This window comes from Calidris pugnax, unplaced genomic scaffold (genome assembly GCF_001431845.1).
Source record: "Calidris pugnax isolate Ruff unplaced genomic scaffold, ASM143184v1 scaffold251, whole genome shotgun sequence".
NCBI lineage: Eukaryota > Metazoa > Chordata > Aves > Charadriiformes > Scolopacidae > Calidris > Calidris pugnax.
Window position 1 is genome coordinate 65,332 of NW_015091133.1, and position 20,356 is coordinate 85,687.

Below are 20,356 nucleotides of genomic sequence, written 5' to 3' on the forward strand. Positions count from 1 at the left end.
GGGCGCTGGCCTCCGGGCCGACAGCGCTTCGCCGCCCCGGCGGGGGGTGTTTTTGGAGCCACCTGCCCTCCGCCTCCCCACTCCCGGCAGCGCCGCGCCGGTCCGCGGCCCACTTCGCTTTCCAACCGGACCCGGCGCCCAGCTCCTACGGTGAGAGCCCGGGGAGGGCCGGGCCGAGGCCGGGGTCCACCCCACCTCGTTCTTCTGCCGGGTCCGCCCGCTTGGGGGGAGGGAGGAAGGGAGAAGGGTGGGTGGTTGCCTCTCCCGCCCCCTCGGGCCGCCCTGTCCCGCTGAGGCGGCGGGGCCGGGGTGTCCCCGGTGTTGGGGGGGCAGCCAGCGCTGGGGGCGAGACCCCGGGGCTGCGGCCTCCTCCTGGGCTCCTTTCCCCCGTTGTGTCGTCACCGCTTCCACCCGCGGGTGTTTCCGCGGAAGGCTTTGGCTGTGGAGGGGTGAAGGGCCCCCCTGGGCCGCGGGTGGGGGCGCTTCAGGCCTCTGGCGCCAGGCCGGGACCGCTGAGGGGATGTGGGGGGGTGAGGGGGTGGTGAAGTGTTTTTGGGGGGTCAGCGCAATAGTTGCGATGGGGTCACCCATCATCAGCCCAGAGGTGGAAGCCCTTCCCCTGCCCCTCGCCTCTCTCAGCGGTAAAGCCTCTGGCGGTGACTTCTAGCAGCGACTTAATGACCTGCAGCCACTCCTGTCTGTTTATTGCCTGCGGAAGCCCTGAGCCCGGTAACAAACCTGTGATTAATAGAAAGCACTGTCTAGTGAGAGGTTTGAGCTGGTCCCTGTGATGACACGACGGAGAGTAAACGCACAGCAGCTGGAAATGAACAGCTGGGGGTCAGCCTGGAGAAGAGAAGGCTCCGGGGAGACCTTAGAGCCCCTTCCAGTCCCAAAGGGGCTCCAGGAGAGATGGGGAGGGACTCTGGATCAGGGAGGGGAGCCATAGGATGAGGGGGAACAGTTTTAACTGAAAGAGAGGAGATTGAGATGAGATCTCAGGAAGAACTTTGCTGTGAGGGTGGTGAGAGCCTGGCCCAGGTTGCCCAGAGAAGCTGTGGCTGCCCCATCCCTGGAGGGGTTCAAGGTCAGGCTGGATGGGGCTTGGAGCAACCTGGTGTGGTGGGAGGTGTCCCTGCCCAGGGCAGGGGGTTGGAAGTCCATGATCTTCAAGGTCCTTCCAACCCAAACCATTCTATGATTCTATTTGTTTATTGCCTGCTGAAGCCATCGACGTGGTGACAGACCTGTGATTAACAAAAAGTCCTGCCTAGTGAAAGGTTTGAGCTCGTCCCCGTGATGACACGACAGAGAGTAAACGCACAGCAGTTGGAATTGAACAGCTCGGGGTGAAAGTTGGTGTTTTGACTTTATTTCTGAGATGACTAGTGCGGAGCCCTCCTGGAAGAAGCCTGCCAGCTACAGAATAGCTGTTTCTCTCACGTCAACCAAGCTGTCTCCTTGAAAGGTGTTGCTTAGTTGGGTACCTTGGTGTTCCTGCTTCGTCATTAAGTCTGAGGAGGCTCTTGTCAATTTCTGTTAGTCATGGGAAGGTGCAGGCATCCAAGGTGTTGCGGAGTGAAGCCCTGGTGCTGCACATCTCTGCTTGAGATCAGTCAAGAAGTTTTAGCTTTAGGGGCAGAGCAGTTTTTTTTTTGGGTTTTTTTGTTTGTTTGTTTGTTTTCCCATTTATTAAAACAAAACAATTTCCCTTTAATTTAAAACATACTTTTGAATTCGATGGAAAGTAGCGAAAGTGAAATAAACATGCCCATACTGATCTTGTGATGATAATGGCTCTCCAACTCCACAGTTGGAATCTGAAGGGCACAATTAATTTCTCCTTTCCCTCGAGGGCTGATACAGAGGCCTTTATTATAAACAAGGGCAGCAGGTCAGAACAGTCAGTGTGAGGAGTTTCTGATGGTTGCTTAAATAGTAGGCATTTATTTATACCAAAAGAATTGTATCTTGTGGAAAAAATAACCTAAATACTAATGTGGATGAGTTGGGAAGGAGAGAAACAACTGCTGTTCCCTGGCTTTCCTTCCCTTGAATTTGTAAATGTTGATTATTTGTAGCTTTGCTATAATGTGAAGGGTTCCCATGGCTGTGCTGCCAAGCACAGGAACGTGTTGGAATGCAGCTGCTCAGCTCTGGTGTGGCATGACATAAGTCTTTAATAAAAAAATGCTAATTTTAATTAATAATCTAGGAGGAAAGGAGGCTGAACGGTTGTTGAGAGATACTGTAGCTACTGGAAACAGAATGTAGTTTTCCTTTCTAATTTCTAACACCTGTTCTCACGTGTGTCTGGGATCTTTACCTTACCATCACCTTTTTTTTTTTTAATTTGTTTTTTATTTTTTTCATGCAGCGGGGGTAGGTCGTATTCTCCTGGGCTGTGGCTCCTAGTCATGACTTAGAGAGAGGGTTTGCTGGTTATAGAGCTGCCAAATGTCAGCCAGTCAATGTCTGATTCACTCAGATTCTAATAAAGCATTATTTTATTTGACTGGAGAATCTGAGGTGGTGGCAGTAGTGGGGAGTGGACTGTTGTTTTGTTCCCTCTTTGCTTTCAGGCCTGTTTGATTTCCCTTGCAGTGTTGGAATGAAGAGGGACACTCTTGTAGCCTTTCTTGGTTTTGAAGGTTTTTTTTTTTTCAATCTGTGCTGCAGAAGATTTTAATGCACCAATCTGGTGCATTTCCTTTACCCATTTTAAGTATAGATGTTCAGCATTAAGTTTTCTTTCCTTGGAGTGTGGATTTGATCCGGCCAGTGGTCTAGGAAGCTTGTGATAATAATAGATATTTGTAAATAGGAAAGGCTGGGGCTTTAAAAAAAATAATTAAAGAACAATGAAGTAAGCTTAATGAGATCTGGTGAATCTTAACAGAAAGGATCTAAATCTTCAAAAAACTGTTGTATCAGTCGTTGTGCTAGTGTTTGACTAAGTGTTGCAAGGCTGCATTTGCTCTAGATAAGAGCATAGTTTTGGAAAACTGGTGAAATGCAGGGTAGTAGAGTTGTAGCCCTTGGGATTGCAAAGTATAGCGTGCCCAGTCCCTTCTGTCCCATAATTTCAGTATTTACCAAATGAGTCGTGGGTACTGCTAATAGGGATCTATTTATGACTGTTAACTAGGCTTTTAGTCGTGTTTTGCACCAGTGTTTTCTGATGTACTTTGTTTTGAACCAAATAAAATGGCTAAATAATCCCTTTCACACAGGGCAAACTCAGAAGATGAATCTCTTCCAATCCATAACAAGTGCCTTGGACAACGCTTTAGCCAAAGATCCGACTGCAGGTATAATATACTTGGGTTTTCCTTGGTATAAACTGCATTCTCTTTTGTCTGTTTGTGTACAATATTAAAAGCCTTTCTTCTGGCCCTTAAAAGTTTTCCAATGGGTTATTTCTACACTTTGATCTCAAACAAAAGTTAAAAATGTGTTGATTTAAAGGTCTTCTGTATTAACTGGGTGTGTTTTGCTTGAAAGTTGGGACAGAAATATACATTGCTTTACATGCTTCTGGTATTACTGTACTTAAGGGCACCTTGAATCCCACCAGTAAGTAAAGGAGCTTTTAAAATGTAAATCTTAGTTTTTAATTCCTTTAACACTCTGTGCTCAAAAAGTGGTATTTTTTAGAGATTTATGTATTCCTTGCTCTGTTCATTCTCTCCTTCCCTACCCTCCAAAATTCCTTTCCAGCTTTACTGATATCAGTTTATCATTGTGCATAGACAATATAAGATTTTCTAGGCTTTTGTGATCTGGACAACCTATAACTTAGGAGAAACTGTTTCATCATAGCTTGATTTAAAAGGGTTATCCTAAACTCTTCTTGCACAAAACTATTTGCTCCACTTGGAATTCTTATACATAACAGAAGGTCTCTTGCTTCTGTTGTCATAACAAAGGCATGATGATGACCAGATATCTAAAAGAGAGGTTTAATGTCATTAGCACAGCTGCAAAAGCTGTATGATCTTGTGTAAAATTGGGGTTTTGTTTTTGGCGTGTTAGTAACTCTTTCTGGCATTTCTTGAACCACTGCACAACTTGAAGTCTGACTAATTGTCTGATCTGTTAGGACAAATTCCATGTTGTCTGTCCAGTACTATGCCTGTGTACATTCCCTCTCAATCTACAGCTGTGTTATAATCACCTTTATTAAATTAAGCTTGGACAATTGAGGGTAAAACAGTGCCAAGAGCAGATTTTAGTATCATTTCTGTAGGATCAGCTGTATAAAAGTAAGACAGACATTAGTCCAGGAGGAAATTAAACTCATCTTCAGCTTTTTCATCGCTCTAAGGTTGCAGTGTTGCTCCTCAGCTTTGCAGGGCTGGATCTTTGCAAGACCATGTTGGAGTTCTACAGTCGAGATAAGAGTTGTTGGTATCACTCTACTTACTGAATTAATTAATACTTGCAATAGAAAGCATGTCCTTCCTATTATTTTAGTTGCATGGGAATTGAGCAACTGTTGTTTAAGTAGTAGAAATCCTCATACTCGTGCTCATGAGAATTAAGAATTTTTCCAGGAAAATATTTTCAGTGGCTGAACAGAAGGAGTAAATACACACAAGTTTGCTCATACCAGCATTAAATGGGATTTTTTTTTTTTCTTTTCTTTTTTTAATGCCAGCTGGCTCAAAAGGGAGTAGCCATATGGTAATGGAAGGGCCATACAAAGAATTTAAGTACATAAAAAAAGCAAACAAATCAATATTAAAAATGAATTAGAGGGGTGATCTGGGGACATACTTCAGTTATAAACTCCATGACTGCATTGGTCTTACCTCATTATATAGTTATTTTTTAAGTGGTGTCATTAATATGATTGTGAGAAGTGTGATGATCCCTTTCTGTATTTCTGATCAGAAACATACTGCATTTAAATAAAAATAATAATTGAAAGGCAAAGAGGCTAAGTCGTTATTTTGCATCCTTCAGGTTTTTGGAGTGTATTGAGGAATTTGGGAATTCTTAGAACTGACCCCATTTCGTGCAAGCTGCTGGTGGTGATACTGTTGCACATCTCTTACATGCTTAAAAAAGTTGCAATGAGCAATACTTATTTCTGTGAATTAAATAAAACTTTTAAGAAAAGTTAGACATCATCATTCCATATATTCAAAATAAAAAAGACCAACCTCCCAGATTAGTTGATATGAAGCTGAATGTTAAATGTGAGAAGTGTGATGATACCTTTCTGTACATCCAATCAGAAACATATTGCATTTAAATAAAAATAATATTTGAAAGGCAAAGAGGCTAAGTCATTATTTTGCATCCTTCAGAATATGGAGAATATTGAGGAATTTGGGAATTCTCAGAACTGACCCCATTTCGTGCAAGCTGCTGGTGGTGATATTGTTGCACATCTCTTACATGCTTAAAAAAAGTTGAAATGAGCCATACTTATTTCTGTGAATTAAATAAAACTTTTAAGAAAAGTTAGACATCATCATTCCATATATTCAAAATAAAAAAGACCAACCTCCCAGATTAGTTGATATGAAGCTGAATGTTAAAGGCAGTTACTTTAAAAAAACTTTATTGGCTATGTCACCCACACTGTAAAGATAGAAATGTTAAAAACCGAGAGTTGTCCTTGTTATTAGACATCCATCTTTTAAGTAGAGGGGCTCCTCTGGAGTCTCCCTTCAGGGATCTGGCAAGTATGTTTGGAGAAGGTTTGAAATTTGATGTTGGACGGGTATTTTGAAGAAAACTTCAATTTGATATTTTTCAAAACACAACATTTACTGAAATCTGTGAATGAAGAATGCAAGTAGTTACCAGCAGAAGCAGAACATGTAACTGCAATGACTTTGTAGTGATTTCATGTAATTGTTTCTTGGAGTTGCTTGTATTAATTTAGACATTATAGAATATTAAAGAAAAATAAACAGATGGCTTGATGAAAGCGTAGCTGAATCAGATTCATGAATTCTCTTTTGAATCATAGTTGTGTTGCTGTGCTGATTCCTTATGAACCTTAGGTCTTTATTTGTTAGACTGCATGAGAAATGCTTAGTAAAATGAAATGTTAGTGTTAGGTGCTACTTATGGTAGTGTCTCATATAAAAAGCTTTGAATAATGTTCATTGAAAATGAGATGAATTGAAGTAACATTAGCTGCCTCTACTATTCTTATTTTTCAGTAATATTTGGTGAAGATGTGGCCTTTGGTGGAGTCTTCAGGTGTACAGTTGGCTTGCGAGACAAATATGGTGAGTTAACTCTTAACTCTGATTTATTTTCATGTGAGTGTCTCTGTTCTTTTCCGCCTCTCCATGGTTTGTAGGAGAGGAGTCTCGTAAAGGGACTCCTGTTTTCCTTTCTGTCCTTGGAAATACAAAAAGTTTTGAACGTGTTACCATTTATTTAAGCTTCCAAAGCTTTCATAACCTGCTGATGTAGCTTCAGGAGTCTTCTATTTCTTTGACTAACTTTATCAATATAACTTTGTTTTTTTTTTTTTTTTTAAACTGCAATTGGACCAGATTCAGCATTGTGGCCCCATTTAATTATTGTAATCAAATTAAAACCTCCTAGGCTCTTAGGTCCATGTCAGAAGTGAACTGAAGGTGTTTGTAGTGATTGAGAGAGAAAGGGGTGGAGAAGGTTTGACAGGAAAAATAAGTAAGAGTTCTTTACGCTGTTGATGAAGTGCCCATAAGTAAAGGAAGGCAATATCTGAAATACAGATTTTGACAGAGTAAAATCTGAAGATAAGGTGAATTTGGAGTCATTCACACAATGATAATTCAATTTTGTAGGGCAGATAAGATGACACGGGTAACTCGGCTTCTTTCTTCACTATTAGAGGGGAGATTTAGATTAGATACTAGAAAGAAATTCTTTGCTGTGAGGGTGGTGAGAGCCTGGCCCAGGTTGCCAGGAGCTCCAGGAGAAATGGAGAGGGACTCTTGATCAGGGAGGGGAGCCATAGGATGAGGGGGAAGGGTTTGACACTGAAAGAGGGGATATTGAGATTAGATTTTAGGAAGAAATTATTTCCTGTGAGGATGGGGGTAAGGCACTGGCCCAGGTTGCCCAGAGAAGCTGTGGCTGCCCCATCCCTGGAGGGGTTCAAGGCCAGGCGGGATGGGGCTTGGAGCAACCTGGTCTGGTGGGAGGTGTCCCTGCCCAGGGCAGGGGGTGGCACTGGATGGTCTTTAAGGTCCCTTCCAACCCAAACCATTCTGTGATTCTATGGTTCTATGATTCTAATAGTGAAATCCTGTAGAAAACAGACAGTGGCTGATGAGGGAATAGCAAAAATGAACTAGAGGTTGTACTGAAAATATAGTTAAAATGCTGAGGAGAAGCAGGAAAGACTGAGAACACAAAAATTGAGGGAATCCAGAATTTTGAGAGGGGTGGCTGTCTATCAGTGGTGTCTTAGTGGCTAGGTAAGTTCTGGATGCAGTCAGTGCTTGTTTATGCAAAGACTAGAGTCCGTGTAAAATAAGGAGGAATTCCAGATAGAACTGGTGAACGGGCAATCTCATGGATCTTACCTGTACATGGATCGTTACATTTGCTTAATGACTCTTCTTTCCACATTAAAGAATCACAGAATATTCATTTACTATGCACTCTTGCATTTACCATCAACATAAGAGATACATGTGATAAATTATGAGGTTTTTACTATATGTTGATGTAAAATATGAAGGAATGAATACTGTTTTCTCCTCTCCTGGAAGAAGGAGATCTTTTTTTGGTGTTTTTTCCTGTATATGATCAAAATCGCTAGGTGGCAGTCTATGCCTGTAAGTAGTTATTTTGATACAAATTGATAGTTCCTTTTTAAGCACTTTTATAGAGGTCAAGGTCTAAATATCACCTAACAGTAGAGTAGGGAGAATTTAGTACATTAATACTCAGTGGTAGTGCTATACAGATGTTGGTTCCTATCCAGACTGTTACTGAAGTCTCTCTGGAGAGAAAGAACAGATTTGCTTTTAGAATAAATCTGTCATCAAATCTAAAACCTTTTTTTGCTAGGAAAGCCATTTAAGCCTGAGTGTAGAGTAATGTTGTGATATAACCACAGCTAAAGGCTTATGGAAAAGAAGTCAAGCTCATCGACTTTATAAGGAAACAAATCCTAATTTTTGATCAGTTGAATTTTTTTACGTGCTGCAAAGATTTTTACTTGAAAATGTTTAATTGAGGAATCATATGTAAACAAGTTTCTATGATAGGTATGACTTAGGGTAATATGTTTGCTCCTGTTTGTCTTATCTCAACATCTGAAATAGATGATGCCAGTTTTCTGGCATCGCTTCTATTGTAGTTAGTATGTTTTGCATGAACTGAATGCTTAGAAATCTGCTGCCGTATAATCCTCTGCCCTAAAAATGAGTAAACTCCCTGAAATTTTAATGTGGAGAGTTCCTTTCGGATAAGGGAAGGGAAATAAATCTTGTACAGCTTTTCCTTTGTCCCCTCCCTCTGGTCTTGCATACTGGAAGGTACATTCTTGTTTTATTTCTTGTCTCCTTCCCCAGATTTTTGATTATTACCATTTTATAATTTATTTATTAATTTATTTTTTTCTCTTAAAAAGAGAATTACACTATTGCATAGATGTCATTACATTATATCTTTTTCATTCAGACAGCATATTCTTCGGTAGTTGTGAGTTTGTCTTTGAGGCTGCAGACGGGTTTGAGACAGTGATCTTGGAATGTGAATACGTGTGTCCTATGGCTCTGCCTGAAGTATGAAATAGAAGCTGCAGCCTGAAAAGATCAGTATCATCCACATGACAAAAATACAGAGGAGATCAGAGATAGGGATTAGATGACAGGAGGTAAAGAAATGGGAGGAAAAAGCGGAGGATAAGGTAAAAATGGAGAAAGTGGATAAAAGTATAGATGAAGAAACAAGAATAGCATCAATAGTGATTGACAAGGAAGGCTCCTCAGAAGAATGTTTTTTTTTTGGATAAGTTCTAGTCTACTGTGGCCAAAAAGGACAATTTTGAGATGATATAAATGGGGAGGTGAAGTGTATATAATACTTTTCTTGAGTACTCGTGCTGCATCTCCTCTGAACACTTACAGCTTGAGGGCTTCCTTGTCTAGAAGTGCTTCTGTGTAATCATCAGCCTCCAAAGAGATTTGTCTTTAATACCACTCTGGTCTACACTTAAAGGAAAGCTCTAATGTACACTTACTGCTGTGTCAAAAGTCTGTCCTTAGCAAGGGTAAGGATCAAGAGCCTTCTGATTATTTCAAAGCTTGATCTCCTGAGAATGTGAAGTAGGAGCAGCCCTTGCTCAGAGCTCTGAGAGTCCAAGAGAAATAAGATTGGCTCTTGGCAGAAGTGCTTTGAGGAGAATGAGTTATTTTTGGTTTATGTGTTTGCTTTTAGAGATGAGATTTGGGTAGGTGGTAGAGACCAAACCCCGAAGATTTGGAAGAATTTAAAAAATTGGAATCTTAGATTGAGTTATTGCCTGTATTTGTTGTCATCTCAAAAAAAAAATAAAATACTATACATCTTTAGTAATTCATGTCTCTGTGCTAACAAATATTTATGTCCAGGCTTTCCAGTACTACAGCTGTCTGTAGGTCTTCTCACTTACATGCAGATGTCTCACAGATGCGCGTATTTATATGTATGCGCTTGGGTAATATGTTTTGGTGAAACTATGTTTTACTCAGAAGCTGGGATGTTATTACGTTTGTCAAAAAGCTTGCACTGTAGAGAGGGAAGTTGACCTGGTGAGGAAACACGAAAAACCAGAATTTAGTTTTTCTTATTGCTAAGATTCCATGCAGGTGAGGATGGCTGGGGACCAAGCAGTTTCCCTTTAGAACAGGAGTAGTGTTTGAGCCTTATAATGTTACTAGAGCTTTTAATACTGTGTTCTGGAGTGATGTTTCCTGCCTTTATTGTCAGCGAGGTGTTGACTCAGTTTGTGACTTTAGTCCCTAAGTCCTTGCTGTCCTATTGCTGAGCAGCCAGGAATTGCTTCTTTTCTGGGTGGATGCTTGATAAAATGAAAGTCAGTATGAACAACTGTGTGTCACGCCTGTATAAATAAATAAAATAAAATAAATAAAATAAATAAAATAAAATCACTCTCGGATCATTTCCTTTCAGGCCATTCCCAATTACATACATGACTAGAAACATGCATACACATGGATAGTAGTAAATGAGGAATAAGCAGCTTTGATTATTTTTCCTCCTTACTCATTTCCTCATGTAACTTGAATTTTAATTATTTTCTTTCCCTATTCTGTTCAAACATATAGGCCTATTTTATAAATAATCCTTCCTATGTTTAATTATTTTGATGCAGCTAAAAGCCTTGGTAAAATTGGTGGGATTTTTTTTTCCTTCTTCCAAACCATATTTAAAAAAAAAAAAGTGTGAAATGGATGAGGAACAGATTTTAAGCGGTAATTAGTGCCTGTTCAATCAGTTCAGGATGTTTTCTTGCAAATTGGAAGAAGAATAGGAAAATCAAGATAGGGACTAACACTTGTATTGAATCCCGTGAGGGTGGGGGGAGTTGAATCAAAGATTTCCCTTGTGGAACATTTCAAACACATCAAAAAGCAAGTGGCTGAACTGCATATGGAACCACAGTTATAGCAAGAAAATAACATCCTGATGTCAGGATGACCTAGCCACATTAGCAATCAGCTGGATGCTTTAAAAATGATTTTATTTATCACTTCCATATTTGTTTTCCCCTACTTTCTGCCTGCCTTACAGAATGAGATCCCTGGAGCACAGGGTATGTTTTGGGATGGATCTGCTGGCAAAGGCCATTCTTAGCCTTCAGTGATGGAGATTCCCTGGCTTCCCTAGTCCCAGTGCAGGATTATTCTTCTGGTTCGAAGCTTTTTCATATTGACCAATTTTCTCTAGACTCTGGTTGAACTACTGAAGGGTATGGGCCATCCAAAACTGGATTACTCTGGTTCTTACTAAAACCTGGTTTCTTACAGCTTCCTGTTGCTACGTCTCGTGATAAGGCTGGCTTGTCTTGCAGTAATAATTTTTATTTCCAGAGTCTGATCCGCTGTAATCCCTGGTTGTTATTCTGTAGACCTTGTGTCTAAGGTGTAAACACCTGTGGTGAGTTTTGAGAGAACGCTTCATTCTTGGTGAGTCATTTGTTTATAGCCCAGTAAAATAATTCAGGAGTTTTTGTTTATTTGGCCAGTGGATGACTGTACCTAACTATGCCCAAGGGACAGCAGCCTCTCTAAAATTGAGGTGGTCGCTCTTCAGAGAAAAGTACCCACTTGAACGTGATGTTGTTTTATGAACTTGAGCCATAGAAAGCTTCTGAGGAAAAGTTCTGTGTTGAAATGAAATGCCTATGGGGGAAAACATGGGTGAGGAGATAAGGTCGTCCCCAGGTTGTTATGGTATTTGGTGGAGTTTCTTGGCTAAGAATTGGATATCCATAAAATACTTTAAAAATATTTAAATTGTAAATCTTTTTGTTTGTTTGTTAGTGATTTCAGGAAATTGCTTATTGCGGAGACTTCCTGGAACGTTACTGGGGAGGAAGCAGAGATCTGTCAGTGGAGGTTCTGTCTCTGGTCTCCTGGTGCCAAATGTTTCAGTGCCAGGGCAAGAAGTACAAGAACACAACTGGGATGGACTGGTTGGGGCCTGTAATGTGGTGTACTAAGGTCGTGTATTCTGCCTCCCAGAAGCTGCTAGTGGTTGGGTATTGCTTCTATAGGTGGGAAGACACTCTGGGTTTTTACTAGGAGATTTTTTCTTTTTTTTTTTTTTTTTTTGCATCCTCTTTTATGTAAGTGCTGGTCCTTCCTAACATATTTGTAGAATCATAGAATGGTTTGGGTTGGAAGGGACCATAAAGATCATCCAGTTCTAACCCCCTGCCCTGGGCAGGGACACCTCCCACCAGACCAGGTTGCTCCAAGCCCCATCCAGCCTGGCCTTGAACCCCTCCAGGGATGGGGCAGCCACAGCTTCTCTGGGCAACCTGGGCCAGGCTCTCACCACCCTCACAGCAAAGAAGTTCTTCCTAATACCTCATCTAAATCTCCCCTCTTTCAGTTTAAACCGTTACCCCTCATCCTATGGCTCCCCTCCCTGATCCAGAGTCCCTCCCCATCTCTCCTGGAGTCTCTTTAGGGACTGGAAAAGTGTCTAAGGTCTCCCTGGAACTTTCTCTTCTCCAGGCTGAACCTCCCCAACTCTCTCAGCCTGTCCTTGCAGCAGAGGGGCTCCCTCCCTCTGAGGATCTCTGTAGCCTCCTCTGGACCACAGGAAGGTCCATGTCCTTCCTGTGCTGAGGACTCCAGAGCTGGATGCAGTGCTCCAGGTGGGGTCTCACCAGAGCAGAGCAGAAGGGAATAATGAAGTAGTTCAGAATTTTTGACATGTTACACTTAAGCTGAGAGTGGAACAAATGGTTAGTTTTGTGTACATATTAAGTAAAACATAAGTGGTCTGGAGTTTGGTTATCCTTGTTTCTTTGTGGATGGATTTAAGCGCAGAATTCTGCAGCTTGTCTGGTTCTTCCAGAGCTGTTTGGCAAGATCTGGATTTTGTTCTGATTTATATAAATGTCTTTGAACAGTAACATCTGGAGAACGTGTTCCAGGCTCATTACCCAATAGTACATTTTGTTCATTTTCATCTTAAATAGCCATTTCTTTTCTTAAGATTTACAGTTAGAAAAAAAGAAAAGTTATTTGAGAACTTGATACAGTGTAGTGTGTCCTTTCACACTGTGGGATATTGATATAAATCAGTCTGTGTCAGAGCTAAATAGAATTTATTTTAATTTTTTTAATTGTTCCGTTAGTGTAGCTGGTGTCGGAAATGTTGGAAACAACATTTTATTTATTTGGGACTTCCTAATATAAAAAGAAACATAATAAATATGTTGTAAACCTGTTTGAGGGAAAGATAAAGGATATGCTTTTACATATAGAACCTGATACTCAGTATAGAACTGAAGAAAGCTGTTCTAATGCTTTTAAAAAATATTTCAAGATACATTGTTGGGCAAAAAAAAGTATGTGGTGCTGAACTTCATAAAAACGGAATTTTCCGCTTCAGAAAGTATTTGCAGTGAAACATTTAAAAATAATATTTTAGTAATATAATGTCAAGGAGGGCGAAACTTTCTGTGTGGAAGATGAGATGTGATCTGAGCATAACTAGTGTTCACGGTCTGTATTAATACCAGGTCTGCGAGCGCAGTGTTTTACCAGTTGTTTTAAGGTCTCAGTCTTTACACATTAACTTTTTCTTAGGTAGAATTTAGTGATTCTTTGTTTCCTTGGTCGGTCCTGCCATCACTCTGCCCTCGGGTTCAGCTGTAGTTGTCAAGTGGGACTCGTTTAGTACGTCCGCTGGTTTTTTTTTTGCCTCTGAAGCTGGTGATGAGTGTGGGAATTATCACCACTTCAGTTGAAGAAGGTGCTGCAGACTTTATTACAGGGAGTAAAACACTGGGAGTTTTCTTGGAAGTAATTTCTCAGAAACCTAGAAGGGCCAAAAAGGGCAAGACTGACCCCAGCGCAGTCAATTGTCTAAGCAGCTTTGGAACAGAAGCACTTTGAGAAGCTGGTTAATCTTAATTTAACTTGATTCAGAGCCATCTTCCAGTGACCAGGCTGACATTACACACTAGTTGTTTATTAGAAAAGATCTCCTTTCTCATTCGTAGAAACGTTAAATCCTCAAAACCTGGCAAGGAGTTTTCACACTGGTGTGGAAGCACCGAGTGCAGATCAATGTTATTGATTTTTCTCATGCACATGCTCTGCATTAGCAAGGGATGGGCATGGTTACAAGGCAGATTCATAAGATGTTTTTTCATTTTTTACAAATTTTTTACTATGAAGGTGGTGAGAGCCTGGCCCAGGTTGCCCAGAGAAGCTGTGGCTGCCCCATCCCTGGAGGGGTTCAAGGCCAGGCTGGATGGGGCTTGGAGCAACCTGGTGTGGTGGGAGGTGTCCCTGCCCAGGGCAGGGGGTGGGAACTGGATGGTCTTTAAGGTCCCTTCCAACCCAAACCATTCTATGATTACTGGAAATTACTGGTCAGTCATCACTTTGTTCCTGAGTACTTCTTTAGCAGCATTAAATCCTTGCTTTTGTGTTGAGAATAGTTGCTTCACAATTTAGGGTAGGTCCAGCAGGATTTCAGGTTTCCTATAAAGTACTTCTACACTCCTGGTGCTCAGGAGTGGGGGAGAGTGTTCCTTGTATCTGACACAGTTTGGCTTATTCCTCGGTTTGTCATCAGGATATTGTACCCAGCCTCTTACAGCAGAATTCTCATTAACATGTTGTAATACTTTGCTTTGGTAACTGTTATGCACTTTCCTGTGGGATCCCTTGTCATGTTGTAGTCTGAAAATGCATGGAACTGACCCAAGCCTCTTAAATAAATAAAGCTGATATATAGTCCCTTGGTTATACCCACATATAAACGTTTGGTAGACATCAATTTTTGCAAGGAAGTGTTCTGTCATCTATCCTTGCTTTTGTGTTGAGAATAGTTGCTTCACAATTTAGGGTAGGTCCAGCAGGATTTCAGGTTTCCTATAAAGTACTTCTACACTCCTGGTGCTCAGGAGTGGGGGAGAGTGTTCCTTGTATCTGACACAGTTTGGCTTATTCCTCGGTTTGTCATCAGGATATTGTACCCAGCCTCTTACAGCAGAATTCTCATTAACATGTTGTAATACTTTGCTTTGGTAACTGTTATGCACTTTCCTGTGGGATCCCTTGTCATGTTGTAGTCTGAAAATGCATGGAACTGACCCAAGCCTCTTAAATAAATAAAGCTGATATATAGTCCCTTGGTTATACCCACATATAAACGTTTGGTAGACATCAATTTTTGCAAGGAAGTGTTCTGTCATCTGATACAGCTTCACACAAAGATGGCTACAAAGGGCTACCCAGATGATGAGGGGCCTGGAGCACCTCTCTTATGAGGAAAGGCTGAGGGACTTGGGTCTTTTTAGTCTGGAGAAGAGCAGACTGAGGAGGGATCTGATCAACACCTATAAATACTGAAAGGGTGGGTGTCAGGAGGATGGGGCCAGGCTTTTTTCAGTGGTGCCCAGGGACAGGACAAGAGGGAACGCGCACAAACGCCATAGGAAGTTCCATCTAAACATGAGGAGGAACTTCTTTGCTGTGAGGGGGGCAGAGCCCTGGCAGAGGCTGCCCAGGGAGGTGGGGGAGTCTCCTTCTCTGGAGACATTCAAACCCCACCTGGACACGTTCCTGTGGGACCTGCTCTGGGTGACCCTGCTCTGGCAGGGGGTTGGACTGGATGATCTCCAGAGGTCCCTTCCAACCCCAGATCATTCTGTGATTCATTCTGTGATTCATACGTATAACTTTATACTCAGTTATGCTTTTCTGCAAGTGTGCTTCTCACTGCAAATTTTATTTGTGGTTGGGCAAGGAACGTTATTAATCTTTGCTGGAGGAACACTTGAATGCCTTGATGCAGTTTGGCATCAGGCTTTTTTTTTTCTTTTTTTTTTTTTTTCTTTTTGCTTTAGAGTGGTACAACTGGGTATAGGAGCCAGAGGATCAGAAGGAATTCAATGCAGAGTGGGGCTACCTGCATACTCATCAGGAAAAAGAAATTCTGGTGAGCAGATGTGCCGCTTTGATGTGAGGTGCTTACTGAATGTTTTCCTGGCAGCGTGGAGCTGAATCAGTGCTGTTTTATCAACGTCATGAAACCCTTCCATCAGCAGGACAGGTACAGGCGTAAAAAGTTTGGGTAGTCAGCATGTAACCCTGCCTGGGGCTGCTAATGAGTCATAGAATAATAAGGGTTGGAAGGAAGACACCTTGAAGGTCACCTGGTCCCAACCGGTGCTCAACGCAGAGACACTTTAGGTTGTTTGTGGTCTTGTTCAGGTGAGTTTTGAATATATTCAAGGCAGGAGCTTGTGCAACCTCTCTAGGCAGTTTGTTCCAGCATTTTGACTGCTGTCGGAGTGAGGTGTTTTTTCTCCTTGTGTAATTAGTTTCCTCTTTTTGCGTCATTCTTTCACCTGTCGCCATGTCCCTGAAAAGAAACTGCTCTTCCCTGTTGCTTACACTGCTCTCTGCCTGCTTTTTCATTGTGGGAGGATTAAATGTGAGTTTATTGACATTCAGAGCTGTGCCATTACACCATATGCGTTAACCTCCCCTGGCCCCTCCTGTTCCCACTTCTTCCTTGAGAAAGGGAGATAATTAGATAATATATTTTAATATTTCTGGTTTATTCTTTAGCTTTTGGCGGGATGCCACTTTGTTAAAAATGATGGGAAATGTGAAGTTGGGGAGAGGGCCAGAAAAGCAAGTTTTCCCTATTTGCTTTAGGAAGTTAGAGCTCTTTATAAATAAATTTTCCTGCGTCCTCCCTCATCCAGAGGGCTGTATGCCTGACAGCTGAGTGAATGCTTAATGTTATACTCATGCTGTGAACAATTTTAAGAATCTACTAAGTTTTCCTAGAAAATACAGATGATGAGTATTCACAGATAACTGAGGAGGTTACTCCCAGTCCGTGGCAATGTTTTCTTTGTGCTCCAGCAGTTCTTCTGACTCCCGATATTGAGAGTGAGGGTTAAATAAAAATGCAATAAACCTGCTTTTCTCCTAAGGGAATCTTGGGGAAGAGGAGGTGAAAGTGCATCTTGGATTTATGGAGCTCTTGGAAGAAAAATGCACCGTCTTGAGTAAGAGAATGATGTGTTGAGAACACTTTGAGCTGAAACTGCTATTTCAAATATTCCTGTCTGTTCGAATGTATGAATGCCTTGGCATTAGTAACTGGGGAAGACTTAAAAGGAAAACTTACCCCTCAGCTATTCTTAATTTCCAATTTATTGAAGTACTCTTCAGAAGGGTTGGTTATTTCAGTGGAATAAATGATAAACCCGTGAGGAATTCCTGTTCTTACCTGTTGGAACAGGTGTCCTTTTCTTTGGGCAATTCTGTGGCAATTAGTGCTTCAGAAGGATCTATTTTTTGTGCAAGTGATTTTAGTTTAATGCTTGCCAATCTCTGTTCTGACCCTGTTCTCCATCACAGGTTGCTGGTCATTCAGCATTTTGTTCCTGAGTACTTCTTTAGCAGCATTAATTTGTATTGAGAATAGTTGCTTCACAGTTTTTGGTAGCTTTCTGATTCATCTATCTTATTGCCATAAGGTGATGACTTGGAAAAAGGAAAAAGTGGTGGCAATTCGCTGTGGAATTAGTTGCTAATTAAAATTTGAATGCAAAATTAATTCAAAGTAACTAAATGTTGAACTTCTTTTGAAAGCATAGGCTGCATATACACTGTGAGGATATAGCCCTCCAGTACCTAAAGGGGCTCCAGGAGAGATGGGGAGGGACTCTTGATCGGGGAGAGGAGCCATACGATGAGGCGTAACAATTTTAAACTGAAAGAGGGGAGATTGAGATGAGATATTAGGAGGAAATTCTTTCCTGTGATGGTGGTAAGGCACTGGCCCAGTTGTGGCTGCCCCATCCCTGGAGGGGTTCAAGGCCAGGCTGGATGGGGCTTGGAGCAACCTGGTCTGGTGGGAGGTGTCCCTGCCCAGGGCAGGGGGTTGGAACTGGATGATCTTTAAGGTCCCTTCCAACTCTAACCGTTCTATGATTTGTTTCTCCTGCAACAGACCCAACTCATTGCACTTGACTTGAGATGTTAAATTGAGTTAAATGAGGCTGAGACCTGCCTGCTCCGTGGTGTAGTTGGCAGAGCTTCTCCAGGGCTATGGCTGAGCCCTCAAAATCTGCTGTGAACGTCTGGGCACACACAAATGTTCTTGGCTCAGACTGTGCAATCCTGGGAGGATACAGAATTGGAGAAGAGCAGGAGAGGAGTAAAGCTCAATGCTATAAATTGTGTTATCCTGCACACAGTAGGTAAAATTCATCATAAGAAGTTACGAGCTATTTGCATATGAAATATTTCTTGGTGTCATATAATTACTTTTCATCTGTTAGGTAGGTGAAATGATTTATTGGGCAGTTCTGGAAAAAGCAGCTTTTAAAATGGCACAGCACGTGGTTATGCAAGGGTGCAAGACTGAGAGGTAAACTGTGACTAGGATATCAGTAGAAGAAGTGGTAGGAAAAAATAATTAAAACTAATAAGAAATTATTAGAACTGTGTAGTGTTCACCTGGGAGGTCTAATAGAGCTGAGTGTGGCTTTACCAAACTGCTTGCTGTGATGCTTGCCCTCTCAGGCAGTGTCAGAGAAATGGAAAATAACAAGCACCCCCAGTGGTAGATAGAACAGGGATTAAAAGGGATTGTAGGACCAAGAAAGTCAGATTTCTGGGTAGATTATGTTAAATCATGATGAGGAGTAGAGTTAGTAGACTTAGGTAGATGTACATCTATGGAAACCTCTAGATATTTTAGGGTTAGAACAGGTCTTTAAAGGCAAGACTGATTTGAAATCAGTAATTTCTGAATTTTCTGTATGAAGTCCCCAGTGAGTACTGAAGAGGCTCATCTGCTGGGACTTCCTTTTCTTGCTGGTCCTCTGTTTCTCCGCATGCATTTATGGTTGTTGCAGATGAGGATGGAATATATTTATCTTGTTCGACTATTTGACTTCTAATGGATGTTTTAAATGTAAGTTCATGAGATCACGGGGACAAATAAAATGCTGTCCAGGTATATTATTAATATTACTTAGTACTGACATCCTTTAAGATGTCTTTTTTAGCATAAGTGTAGTAGAAGTTTCTTAAAAACAAACCCTCCTCCGACTAAATCACCAGCAACACTCCTTAAACCACTCAAATTGTCCAGTGTAGGCTCTTAGATTGATGTGAAATTACTCAGAGTTGGAGCCTTGGGTGGTGTGTTAACATCACAGGAGACCTGATATTGTTTGAATATCTCATTTTTGAAGTTAAATTAAGACAGGAACATGTTTCATTGCAGATACTGAAATCTGAAATACTTTTTTCCTGACGGCTTGGAGCAAATGAAGATGAAGCAGGCCAAGACATTAATGCAGAATAATCGACTACATATGTCTGTAAACATGTTCTGTTAGGTTGCTATGAAACTTTTTATTCTTGGAGGATGAGAAGATGACTGTAAGACTGCCTGAAAGCTGTTGCCCCTTAGACATGGGGTCAGTGGGAATTTGAACATTTGTGGGGTACTTAACTCTTTGCTCAGAAAAATCAGAATGATAAATCCTTTTTGATTTAAGTAAAAATAAATCAGGGGAGGATGAAGTAATTCTTTAAAAGTTGCTTTTAGTAAAATATTGCTTTTTCCTTAATAATCTCAGAATGATATGGGGGTGGAAGGGACCTCTGGAGATCATCCAGTCCAACCCCCTGCCAAAGCAGGGTCACCCAGAGCAGGTCCCACAGGAAGGTGTCCAGAGAAGGAGACTCCACCACCTCCCTGGGCAGCCTCTGCCAGGGCTCTGCCACCCTCACAGGAAAGAAGTTCCTCCTCATGTTTAGATGGAACTTCCCATGTTCAAGTTTGTGCCCATTCCTCTTGTCCTGTCCCTGGGCACCACTGAAAAAAGACTGGCCCCATCCTCCTGACACCCACCCTTTCAGTATTTATAGGTGTTGATCAGATCCCCCCTCAGCCTTCTCTTCTCCAGACTAACAAGACCCAAGTCCCTCACCCTCTGCTCATCAGAGAGGTGCTCCAGGTCTCTCATCATCTCTGTAGCCTCTGCTGTCCCCTCTCCAGCAGTTCCCTGTCCTTCTGGAACTGGGGAGCCCAGAACTGGACCCAGTGCTCCAGATGGGGCCTCCACAGGACAGTGACATTTACCTTATTAGACAACACCAAAGTGCTGCTGTCACGTGGAGTGACAATCAGCTGGTGGAGCTTGTGTGAGCGTGTTCCCAGCTTTGAGGGTGACACAGGTCATGGGAGAAGAGTATCTTTGAGGAAACATTTCTTCATGGGTCTGGAAATGAAATAGGGAAGGGCAAAGCATCTCTGGGTGGTTTGTCTGCTTGAGTCGGGATTCAGCGGGGTGAACGGTTTGCAAAGGATGGTGTGAACGGCTGTTTGTCAAAATTGACTTCCTTTTCATGTTTTGGGAAAAATGTGAAAAATAAAAAAATGTGAAATAAAGTAACTAAAAATACATAGGCCTAATGCCTTTACATTTTCAGTGTTTAAATAATTACACCAAAGTGCTGCTGTCACGTGGAGTGACAATCAGCTGGTGGAGCTTGTGTGAGCGTGTTCCCAGCTTTGAGGGTGACACAGGTCATGGGAGAAGAGTATCTTTGAGGAAACATTTCTTCATGGGTCTGGAAATGAAATAGGGAAG

The 20,356-nt window shown here is 41.7% G+C and overlaps 1 protein-coding gene across 1 annotated transcript in view; it reads left to right on the forward strand.

Moving 5' to 3' along the window:
* BCKDHB (branched chain keto acid dehydrogenase E1, beta polypeptide) overlaps nucleotides 1-20,356 on the forward strand; it is a 120,725-nt gene that overhangs the window by 13,173 nt on the left and 87,196 nt on the right. Inside the window, exons 4-6 of the mRNA XM_014958507.1 lie at nucleotides 3-150; nucleotides 3,234-3,311; nucleotides 6,183-6,251. Of these exons, the coding sequence (XP_014813993.1) occupies nucleotides 3-150; nucleotides 3,234-3,311; nucleotides 6,183-6,251 (295 nt within the window). The remainder of the gene's footprint in view (nucleotides 1-2; nucleotides 151-3,233; nucleotides 3,312-6,182; nucleotides 6,252-20,356) is intronic.